General features: G+C 38.9%; 1 protein-coding gene across 1 annotated transcript in view; it reads right to left on the bottom strand.

Annotated features, from left to right (window-relative positions):
• Positions 1 to 13,005, bottom strand: part of cunh8orf34 (chromosome unknown C8orf34 homolog) — a 174,881-nt gene that overhangs the window by 45,519 nt on the left and 116,357 nt on the right. The window contains exon 9 of the mRNA XM_036558913.1: positions 1,205 to 1,290. Within this exon, the coding sequence (XP_036414806.1) occupies positions 1,205 to 1,290 (86 nt within the window). The remainder of the gene's footprint in view (positions 1 to 1,204; positions 1,291 to 13,005) is intronic.

The raw sequence follows: 13,005 nt of genomic DNA, 5'->3' as shown, positions 1-13,005 counted from the left end.
GCTGCACAGCCAAATACTTCTAAAACTGAAGAATGCTTCAAAACTGAATCAATTGGTGTCGTCATTCCTCAAACAATTATTAAGTGTTGTTAAAAGGAAATGTGATATAACATAGTGGAAAACGCTGTTGTCCCAACTTTTTTGGAACATGTTGCAGGCATCAAATTTGGAATGAGCGTATATTTACATATAAACATAAAAAACTACTTTTTAAGGTAAAAAATCTAATGTTGTGTTTTTGTACATTTTTAATTAAATACATTTCAAACACAATAATAATAATCACTGCTTTCTGTTTTGCTAATCACTGTTTTTAATTGTATTTCACAGCTTATCTTTGGTAATAAATGTTAATTTTGTGCACATTTGAGTCAAGAAAGTTCAAAGCTTTACTTTTTCCAGTGCGTACAGTTGTTCCTCTACTGAAGTGCTTCAGTAGAAGACTATACAGGTCCAAGCTCTAACTTCATCCAATAATAGCCGCTGTTTCTATGAAAGCTATAGTTAGGCACAACTGTGTAACAAGCAATAGTTACACAATTTCCCACGTACCCCAAATGTAGTCAATCAACTAAAACATGTTTGGTGTTTTAAGTTTGTTTCTTTAGTTTTGCACTGAAGCTACAATGCTAACATAGCTAACAAGTAATGGAAGCTTACTCATTAGCACAAATTGGTAAAGGACGTGAATTTGCGTGTCAAAGTTCACCAGAAAATGTTGATGCTCAAGGAAATGTAAGTGTGACTGGGCCTTTAGAGTGTAAGGCAGAGGTAATGAGTAATAAGACTTTTTCCAGTGTGTAATAAGTAATCCCATTATAGTTTGAGAGATGTAATTAGTAATTTGTAATGGATTACTGTCTTTGAGTAACCATCCCAACATTGATTACATTTGGGTTAAATGAAAAACTGTGAATTTGATTTTAATTTGGTTGAATTCTTTAGGGGGTTAGATCACTAGTGATATTAGCTGTTTTTTTGCCCAGCTGGAACAAATACTTCCAGCCTCTGCAGCCTGGATCAAGTTGAGAACCCTTGGGCTAGAATGTCTCTTCAATAGCGCTGACTGACTGCTACACAAAAAACAAATTACCAAGCGTCCACTGCCTCTCAAAAATGTGACACTGTACCCAGTTTCATGCATTCCTCTCTAATATGAAGATGATAGTGAGAAGAGCGGGTAGAATAGCAGCTCTACACTTACACGTTACTTCAGGTACGGCCTGCTCTGGAACTTTGGGCGCTGGTTCCTCAGCTGCTCCGCCTGGCGTGAGACTGTCCCCCTGAAGCCTTCAAAACCCAAACAAAACAGACTCAAAAGATGGCACCAAGCAAAGGCTTCTATTTCACCCCAAAGTTCTGATGCATGGTGAAGATAACGGTGCTAATAATATCATATTTGCAATGCCGAGTCAACCTGGAGCGAAACCACATCTCGATTTTCCGCCTCAATACCTCGCCTGGACGAAAGAGTGGAGACAGTCCGTCTCCATTCATAAAAGGATGTTGAGACAAAGCCCAGGTAGGCCATTTGTCTTATCAGCCATCATCATGCAAGGGAACAGAGATATGGCCATCAGGGAGTGGAAGGAAAGAGAGGAACGCAGGAACAGTAAAGATACGATCACTATCTACATCTACAAAAATCACTACACGGCATTCCCATCGGTTTCACTGCCCCTACTTTTCACATTCTCCTATCTGACAAGCTTCAGAGATTGTGTTTGTTTAGAAAGGATGTCCTTGACGTCATCTGTTTTTCTTCTTCTAAATTACCAATGTGATTTCTCCATGATATCGTTAAAGAATATGGTCTTAGAAAGCTGAATTTTATGTTTATGTCACAAGTTACTATTTTGAGTGAGCAAACACATGAATAGGAATGTGGTTCACGCAAGAACAACAATCAACGACGTGAATTCCGTTCTGAATGTGTGCACACGCTTGCTCAGTGCATCCAACAATAAAGGCATGTAGCTTCTCTTATATTCTTGATAGGAAACATGGTAGCACACAGAAAGCTCCAATTTCACATGCTGATCCATTTTACTGACCAGTGTGGACATGCATGTTCACCGACTACTCTGACGGCAGATTTTAATCTTAATGACACATCCAGTTGGTCAGTGTTCTGACGAGCACTGGTGATATTCATAATATGCTTAGAGAACCTTATTTTTTATCAATAATGGTGAAATATTGTCAAACTACCCACCTCTACTATAGAGATATGTCATGTGAGCTGCACTGCAGTTTGGTATCCTGTACTGCATATGATCACAGTCTGAACAAAACCTCATATCTTCAAAATGGAAAAAAATCAATGTAAAAATTTTTTTCTAAGTATTTTTTGACCATTTCTATTGGTTCATTAATCATGGTATTTAAACACAATGCAAAGGGTAACCGGAGTTTTCAAATAATGCAAAAAAAGTAAAAAATCACAAAAATGGAGATACAAGATACAAGAAGCACAACAGTGATGATAAGCTAATATATGTTCTAATATTTGAATGATATCTAGAATTATAATCATAATATCCCCTTGTTATAATAAGAAATAGCCAGTGTGGACACCACAACTGCTCTAGTGCAACATCTTTTTAAACCTATATTTTTTAGATGTACACTTAGTGGGTGGGATGGTGTGAAAATCTTACACTGACTGGTGACTGTAGTATCTCCACTCCTATAGGAAAACTATCACAGCAGTATTTTGTGCATGTTTCTAGACAAAAATAGACTCGTATGGCGTATATAAAAGACTACACTTAAGGGTTTGACATGGTTTCTTTGGTAGAGTTTGTGGAATGTAAAGCATAAGCCCATATCATAAGGTCTCTTTGGCTCTTTACACATTTGGTGAATGGGACTAGGAGGTGGAGGGGGTGGAGCTGAGGGCAGACCAGGAGCCCTTTAAATAGAATGGAACTGTCTGAAGCTGTGTTCAGTAAAAACAAAATACATCAACTCTGATTTTTAAGAAATCCCAATACATCAGTGAGTGCATATACATGCACTCAATAATCCGATCATAATTTCTGCAATTATCTGATTATTCAAATGGTCATGTAAACACCATACTCCAATCTAGAAATCTGATTAAGAAATCTGGTAAAAAGAACTGGATGTTAGCTCAGTAATCAGATTTCTCAGTGCATGTATACTCGTACCCTGCTTTCTATTGGATTTCTCAGTCTGCAAATGCGCGAGAACCGACAGTGGATGTTGCGAGATGGCAGCAAAACACTTCTGGAGCGGCGCTGAAACCAACCATGAAATAATGGATTTAAATATTCTTCATCTTCTAGATGATGCATGTTCATATTTTCAGGTAAAGTGGCGCAATGTTTTTTTTTAAGCCACGGCATGAAGTTCCGAGTTTTACGTTTACATCATGTCTTCTGTGAGTTTATTGGCTGGTAGCAAAGCAGAAATCTGGTTACTGCCTGACTCATGTAGACCCAGAGTTTTCCCATTATCTGATTACTCAAGTGCATGTAAACATGTTGATCGGATTACTGACAAAATCTGATTTTCTGCAGTTATCAAAATATGAAGTGCTTGTAAACGCACTCAGTGAGTCAGCTCTAGACTGTAAAAAAAATAGCTGTTTTAATGTGAAAAATTTGTCATCAGGCTGCCTTAACTGAACTTCTGATAGTAATTTAACAGAACATCCTGTTGACTTTCTATCAATGGATTCGGCCAAGATTGGAATTGGCAGACCTTCGCTCAAAACATGAAATCAGCAATTGGCCAATTTACTGCTTTTATGTCAGCCAATCTGTGTTGTATGGAAGCCCTAAAAGGCCATTGATTTGATTCGCATGTTTCTTAAATCCATTCTTCTGTAATAACAAGTTATTTGCATTTGTTTTTTCAAGATCTCAAGTACTTGAGATCATATCATCATGACATAACAAATGTTTTCTTGAAATCTTAATTTTTAAATGTCATTTCTTAAAGACATTGCTTGTTATGTCATGATAATGATAAAATAAAATAAGATAACTCAAGAAATAGAAAATAGTTATCACCGAAAAACATAGTAAACATAAACGTGAATCCATGGCCCTTTAATGTTGAGGCAGGTAAGCGTGCTCTCGCTGTATCTGAATGCTGCTGCTACATCTGTACCAAAACATAATTATGCATGACTTGTGCTAAATAGCCACTCGCCTCTAACTTTCAATGTAGCACTTTATTTTCTGTTATTTAAATAGGGAACTGATTTAAAAGTGAACATTTTTAAATGCTAGTTTGGCCAATCAAAGAGCAAATTATGTTGTTTATATTTCAAGTTTGGCTAACAAAAAATACTGGAAATGTTCTAGTGCAGTTGTTCTCAATCATGGTCCTGGAGTAGAACTGCCCTGCGCATATTAAAGTGTCCTCTGCTCCCAACACATCTGATCCAACTAAAGAACTAATGAACAAGCCATTTCTGAGGCCAACTTGGTGTGATGGGAGCACTACAACACTAAAACACTACAACATGCAGGGCAATGGTTCTCCAGGACCAGGATAGAGAGCCACTGTGCTAGTGTGATTCATGTGTTTATTTACTCCATACTGTGTGAGCTTGGTATTTAAAAATACTAATAAAAAATAGACCAAAAAATAGGTCATCGGCCAATATGGCTGTAAAGAAATCGGAAGCATAAAAAAATTTAAGTAAAAGTCCATAAAAATCTGTGCATCACTACAAAAAACTTGAAGCCTGGTCTAAAAAGGTGGGTAAATGACTGAAAAAGGTCTGTAAACTAAAATAAAATAAAATTAACATACATTTATGCTCCGTTACATCCCTTGTTAAATGGAACAAAGTCAAAGGCACTGAATGGTTTGCTGACAATAGGTGAGATAAGGTTAAAGACTGCATTCCCTCAGTGTGACATGACCTGTCATCAGCGAGACATTAAAAGGAGGTACTTTAAGAGCAAAGTGTGGATTCTAAATCATACCAGGCTGTCTCAGCAGAGGCCAATTATAACCAAGCAAACTGCCTACCAAATTCTCTAGAAGACTGATACATCTCGAAAATGGACCTACAGCACAGTTATCCGCATACTTTATTCCTCAACAATGCAACACTCTTAAACTATTATTTGGACGTAGTTCACTTCGGGACCTGTAAATCACTAGACGCTACACTTAGCTAATGATAGGCTTCGCTCGTTTCTCCATGCAATCACTGCATGCTTTTCCCTGTGTGCAATCACGGCAAGCTATTAAGAACAAGGACAAAAGCAAAGCTTCTCGCGTTTTACAGCTCAGCCCAAAACTTTTATAGCTATTAAGCTCCGGGCCCTCTGTTCTGCCACGTTCCTCTGTGACAAATCCAGAAATGCCGGCTGTTCTCCGTCTCTGCCCATGCTCTTTCTAATGGGAGATTTGCTAAAAAACCATGAGAAAGCCTACAGAAGGCCCACTTCAAATAAACTTCACTTGCAGCATCCCAGTGACCAAAGTAAAAAGTTCAGTGATGCAGTCAACTGAAAGAGCTAGTGTTTAACTAACACGATCCCTTGGGCATTGTGGAGAGGGTTTAGCATTTGTTGCGAGCGGCTATCGGTGAGCTAGGCTGGGTTTCGGCCTGTAGCCATGCTAAGAGGTTCAGGCTGTATAAGATTAGGATACACCATAGACTCAGAGCAGCCAAGGATACCTCTATTTACTAGTCAATTTACTAGAAACACTTTGCTTCTACTCCCACTGAATGGCCACTTTATTAGAAACCCCTGCCTTGTACTTCCACAGACTGGCCACTTTATTAGAAACATCTACCTTGTACTTCCATTCACTGGCCACTTTATTAGAAATACCAACATTTTATGTCCATTCACTGGCCACTTTATTAGAAACACCCTCATTATAGGACTACTATACAGTTACAGTCTATTGCTGCACAATATTCTTCATTGGTCAGTTTTATATTGGTCAGTGTTGACTATACTTGGGTGGTGCACCATTCTCAGCACAGCAGTAACACTGACAGTGTAGGGTGTGTGGTGTGGGAGGTGTTGCTGGGGTGTCAGTGTCATCCAAAAATATCCAGCCATGAGCAGCTCTGGGGTCAGAAACTGACCACTGATAAAGGTCTTAAGCACAGGCCACCAACCCTCCTGGAGATCTACTTTCCTGCAGAGTTTATCTCTAACTTGCATCTAACACCAATGCGTGTGATCCAGCCAGTCAAGGACTTCTGAAGAAGTTAATTAGCTGGAGCAGGTGTGGCCGACTAGAGTTGAAACTACACAGTGCAGAAAGGTAGATCTCAAGGACTAGCGTTGGTGACCACAGGTCTAGAGGATGGCTAAGATATATTTAACATCAACAGATGGGCTACTGTATACAAATGTATTGTAAGTACTGCACAGTGCAAATCTGCATTCATTCAACATCCTGCTATTCAGCTCCATTAGCTCCTGCATATGATCTTGACAGACACCTTTATTCATTTTAGTCAATTTTCCTTGAACCGCGTCTGCTGCTGCATTTCGGAGAGAGGAAACAGGAGGTTGAGCTCTATTTTCAGACTAGCTATTTTCAGCAGCATGTGGGCTGTAGTTACTCACCTCCTTTATTATCATGAGGTGACGTTTCAGATATGATGATCAAGTACAAACAATAAATCAGAGTCTTGTCCTACAGTAGTGCGCACTGTGGCTTTGGCAGCACTTTATCAGTCTTTTTCCAAACAGGCCAGAGCACTGATCTACTGCAACCATTCATTATGGTCTTTGTATTCACTAAACCAATTCTGAATGTCCTGCATCAATAAACTAGCAGCCCAGCTAGTACATTTAAAGGGCTCATATTTAACATTTTTTTTTGTGTTTCATTTTCCCCACTTATAATCATGTCAAATTATTTACCAAATAGTCCTATTCTATTTTTACATGACCATTTTTCAATGTCTCTTTATCTTCTAGGACTAAACAGGCTCTGTTTCTGAATGTAACTGCAGCACTATTTAAGGTAGAATGGAAAATTAAAATAAGAAGCTGGAGAATAAGAATCTAAAGCATCCACATACACTCTGTGGTCACTTCATTAAGTACACATAATTGTATCTACACTCATTGAAAATTTCATCAGCTCCACTTACCACATAGGTGCACTTTGTAGTTTGTAGTTTTACAATTACAGACTGTAGTCCATCTGTTTCTCTGCATACTTTGTTAGCCCCCTTTTACCCTGTTCTTCAATGGTCAGGACTTCCACAGAGTAGGTACTATTTGGGTGGAGGATCATTCTCAGCACTGCAGTAACACTGATATGGTGGTGCTGTGTTAGTGTGTGTTGCGCTGGTCTGAGTTGATCAGACACAGCAGTGCTGCTGGAGTTTTTAAAACACCTCAGTGTCACTGCTGGACTGAGAATAGTCCACCAACCAAAAACATCCAGCCAATAGCACCCTGTGGGCAGCGACCTGGGACCACTGATGAAGGACTAGAGGATGACCGACAAAAACTGTACAGCAACAGACAAACTAGAGACTCTGACTTTATATCTACAAGGTGGACCAACAAGGTATTGGTCTTCATCCACCTGCAGGGTTGTAGCTGTAGCAGGTGTAGAAGCTGACCAGATGAGCTCTATCAGAGCACAGGCAAAGTTAAAACTAACATGCTAATCTGATGTGTATGACTGTTGCCAGTAATGGTAACACAACACTCTTATACTACTGAACGAAATCTGTGACATGAAAGCACCCAACATCTGCCATGACATGTTCATGATACAGTTATGTAGCAGAAGTGAAATGTTTCTGAAAATTCTTTCCATGTTATAGGCTCTTTAAATGACCGGTAACCAAAACCATTTAATAAGTGGGACCCCCAAGGATCACGACAGTAAATGACACCATTACAACTTAAAACATGTACCTGACGATGTTTATGGCCTACACTGGATGACACCCATCCTTCCACAGGCAGACAAAAGGGTCTCAGTGTGTGTGGGGGAGAATGTGAGGAATGCTGCTTGTGTCCACCAAGTAGTCACACGCCCAGAGAGAGCGCAAGAGTGAGTGTGTGGGTGTGAATGGAAGAGAGATAAAGAGAAAGGAAGAGAGAGCAAGAGAGCTGGAAAGAGATCCAGCCATCTCTATAACCTCTACAGCAAATCTGTAAACACATCTGAAGCATACAGCATAAAGGCTTTTGTGCAGTTCTGTCTTTTTTCCTCTCTCTGCTCGCTAAAGCTCATTGCTCATGTCTGCTCTTGTCTACATGTGTCAGAACACACTGGAAGAAATGAATAAGATTTGCTTTCTCACTGTCTAGCACTTTCAGCTCTCATACTCTGACAGTCATCTGGCTACGGCCAGAGTCGGAGTTATATTACACAAGCTCTAACCGTGTTTCGTTCGTAGGGATTTCAATACAATATGGGAAAAATCAGGAACACTGCTTGGAAACTTAAAGGACCTGTATCCTGAAAATTGGAATTTTTTAGTTTCTTGAAATGAGAGCTTGATGTACTATGTAAGTATTGCCAAAGTTTCAAAATATACCATTTATTGCCCAAGCTGTACAGTCTATATATGGAAACTAAGCTGCAAAAACAGCCTATTCTGAAATCACTGTCACAAAAATCAACTCATTTACATTTACCCACCTATTCAGCCTACAGCAGTTTAGCCCCACTCACTCTGAAGTTATAAGAAGTGCTTCAGCTTGGGCTGCTTATTTACAGGACAGCCAATCAGAACAGAGGCCATTTAAATACTGTCATGTGCAAAGGTTTAAACACCCCCAGCCAAATTACATATCTTGTTCATTATCTTAAATATAGCATTTTTTTGGAAATGAGTGCACAACTATTTAACGTACTGGGAAAAGTACAACATAAAATATGAAATGTGCCATAACTTTTGCACAAGCCACATTTTATGTCGTATGTGTTTCCTCTAATATGTTAAATTCAGCAAATAAACAATATTTAAATGTCCAGGAGTGTGTGGATGTGCTAACTTAAACATGCCACTTGACCAGAGATGCCCAAACTTTTGCATACGACTGTATATCAGTCTTGAAGGCACAGAAGCAAAAACAGCCTGGTTACTAAGGGATAAACGGAGGTTGGAAAATAGCCATGTAAAAATTAATGATGACTGGTTTTGGTAGATAAAACCACACAAATGTAATGACTGGACCTCATTACAAGATGAATGTAAGATATGGGCCCTTTAAAACTGAATTTCCAATATGCCCCTCACTCTCTTCTGGAAACATCTGTCAATAGACCTCTGAAGTGTCATTGTTATAGATAGTATTCAATTGCCAAATGAAATACTGCCGTGCTGTGATGGTTCATGGTTGTAGTGACAACAGCAACAACAACAAAAAAACAAAAGCTTTTTGAAGCTTTTTCAGCAACCCGGCTGTCTGACGATGTGAGGAGAAAGAGGCTGAAGAGCAGAGCCAGTGAAGGAGAAGCCTTTGTATAGGGAGAATAAAATTGAAAAACTTTCAGACTGATCATTTTGTCACTGTTAGACTGTTGGCTGAAGTATGATGGCTGACAAAACTCTGTGCACAGTACAATTATAAATGCACTGCAAACTCATAAATGCGATGCAAATTCAGAAAACGTTCATCAACATGACTACATCCGTTCCACAAAGACTCAAAGAGGACGGAATATCTGTGATGGAAAATCGCTGACAGAAGTTGATTAGACCACAGAGACTCACAGTGCGGTCATGATAAACTTTGCTGGCTGGTTAGCTATCTGACATGTCATGGCTTTAGTTATCAGTTAATCTGGTGTTACTATTTGAACATTTACAGTAACACTCTACAGCTAATTCCCTTTACAATAGTGAAATTAGTTCAAACCAAATCTGTTCAAATAAAGGCTAACTTAGGCTGAACCTTAAATGGCTCCGGGCTTCCTATGTAGTGCACTACGTAGGTCATGAAATAAAGTTCAACAACAAATTCTGCATTATATGACTAAAAGAAAGCCATTTGTGTTCAGCAATAGGGGGCACAACTCCCTATTTAACATTTAGTGCACAATTTCGATCTGGAAGCCATAGTTTCATGACTTACATAAATGCACTATATAGAAACTAGGGAAATTCAACCTTACTTCTACTGGTGAATATTTACACTTTAAACGTTTGAATGGCTCCAACGTCTGTGTTTTCTGTGTATGCAGTGCATTTGTGAAATGTAGTGTTGCTGTAGGCATTTTCATGAAAGTGTTTATAGAGCATCCATGAATTTGCAGCACATTTGTAAAATATGTTGTCATTTTGATAGTGTTTTCTGTTTTTTCAGCTTGGTTTTATTTGCAGTTTATTGGGTCTTCTCAGCCAGTGTAGTGAAGGATGGGTTTTGCAGCTTTGTCTTTTTGTTAAGAACAGGTAACTGTTGACAGATGACACTGACTGATGACTGACTTGTGTGATCTAATTATTTATGTCTAGGCCTCTTGCTTTGGCGAGACAGTAGATGCAGTTAATGGCAGAACGTTAGCAGGGCTCATGAAACTTAAGTCAACACTGATTAAACCCATCAAAAATAAATAGGTCACTATTACTCTATTCACGTTTGTGAAGATGATGATTTTTGACGGTGTACACAGAATATCGATGACCCTTCCACAGACAGAATAAACGATTCTAGCGATGTGTATGAATTTAGCTCCTGCAATGTGTTTGCTGCTGCAGTATTTTGGATAGTAATGCAGTAATGTTTGGATATGTTATCATGGGCAATAATGCATATTCAGGACTCTAAGATTATGTATCAGTTTTGTACAGATCAATACCTTCAACCAAACTGACTTTTTCTTGATATCTGGATTTGGATGTCAAAGCCAGCGTTGACTGCTCATTCACAGTATGCTGACAGAACTTCAACAATATGGCTGCAGCGAGCTTCTTCCAGGTTTTGCGAATACTATCTATTCTGCAGTTGGTGCTATGCCCACATTGGGAACTCTAAGCCGTTTATCTCTATAGGAAAATTGACCAGTGTTTTTGAAAATCGCAGTCATCATATCTTGTGGTAAACAAAAATATTAATTGGTCTATGAAATATGAATATTGCTACATGCAAGTTAACACTGCTGTGCACTGAATTAATATCATAAGACTAGCAACCTCACCAAAATACCAAAAAGTAAATTAAAGTTTCATTGTAGAATGCTGCAGTTCTACACACTGTTATCCACTGTTGTAAACTGTATTGTTTAGAATGGTCCCGGGTTTATTGGGGAATTTATTTTCAATAAAAATTCCCTGCTTTCAATACACGTGTAGTGTCAGGCTGGTATCATATTATTTAAGTAGGTTTTCAACACAAATACACGCAGTTGTTCAGTCACAACCTACAAAAAATCCAGAATTCAGGGCTCTAGTGCTGTTCATCTCTTGCAGTCAGAATTGCAGCTGGCTCTGACCCAGACAAGGATCCAGCATGAACCGTGACAAAACTCGGATGTAAGTTACTGAACTCCTGTGTGATAATATCTGCTTGACTGCATTCAGCATCCTGCTGAGCCTGCGGAGAACATATGTGCCCCATAAACCAGATAACGGCCAGTGTGTGACTCACGAGCACATTCTCAAAAAAAAAAAATAGTGCTATGAACGAAAAGCAGGACAACTGAACAACAAAACAGGGTTTTAGGGCTATAATACTAAAGTGCTAGGTAATGTTCATATGGCACACATGCAGTCACTCTGACAGACTGTAATACACTACAGGAAGAGTAGAGGTTGATACTGTTTGCTGCACTGTAACAGAAGGAATTGCTTTACTTTACACAGATGGAACTTTGAATGATGTCAGTCCTGTGACAGAAGCACAGAAGAAGGCATAATGATATGATCAATCAAACAACAGTTGGTAGTGATGATATCATACACAGTGAGGTGAAACAAGTTTGTTTTTGTCATTTAACATAATTCCAGTGCACATATCCACTACATCCATGTACAGACATAATGTCTTTTGACTTTGTAAAAATGTGTATTCATAAGCATAAACAAAGTCAGTTGGCAATTTGTCAATTTTCAATGCATGTCAGGAGGCTGGCTAGGCCATCCAAGCATCTTGACTTTCTTGGTATCATTGTCCTGGTGAAGCATCCATGTTCTCCCCATACTCTCAAAAAAAAGATACTAAACTGTCAGTGGGGCAGTACCCCTCTTGTCACTGGGGTGGTACCCTCCAGCGTATATCTTCAGTACCTTTAGTTTGGGAACATAATTGTACCACATTCCATTGTAGGTACATTTTTAAGCTGTATTGACTCCACACATCCTGTCTCGTCTCCAGCCTTTTTATTTTCTTGTTCTTTTTTTAAAGAATTCGGTTATGAAAATGTACAAATGCTCCCCTTGGAAAATCATTAAAGGACCCAATTGGACCGTATAACCATCACTGTACCTTTGAGGGTACATTTATATTGTTTGTACCTTGGTGTTCTAGGGGCCATACATGCAACCCTTCCTTATTCAAACATGACAAGCTGAATTACTGCCTAGGAGTTCTTTTTGTGTTGTCTGATCAGGGTACACTGTTCCAAAACAACAGCAGAGAAGTTTTGCATGAGGGTAGGAATGAAGATGACTGTGATGCAGTTCACTGCTTATTGTTCTGTGAGTATCTGTTGTTCCTGCTGCTTTCAGGCCATCTCGTAAGTCACTACTGGATTCTCTCTTACCTTCCTTATTGTTAGTTGGAGAGCACATTGTGAAATCTTGTCCAGGGATTTTTAGTTGTGATTCCTTGAACTTTCCACTTGCATACTGTTGTACTGACCGAAACGATTAAAGTCTTTGATGTAGCTCTGTAGCTACTTTCGTTCGAGTGTTGTTTAATAATGTTGTCCCTCAGAACTTTAGGGAAGCTACTTGTTGGAATCTTTCCAACCAATGACCACGTCGTTTCATAACGGAACCAGGTGCAGTTTACACTAAAAATATATTTTTTTGCAGCTTTAAAATCTACAGTTTGATTTATATTATGCAACATT

This window comes from Colossoma macropomum, unplaced genomic scaffold (genome assembly GCF_904425465.1).
Source record: "Colossoma macropomum unplaced genomic scaffold, Colossoma_macropomum, whole genome shotgun sequence".
NCBI lineage: Eukaryota > Metazoa > Chordata > Actinopteri > Characiformes > Serrasalmidae > Colossoma > Colossoma macropomum.
Note: the sequence above shows the minus strand (reverse complement) of the source record. Positions and strands in the feature narration are given on the sequence as shown.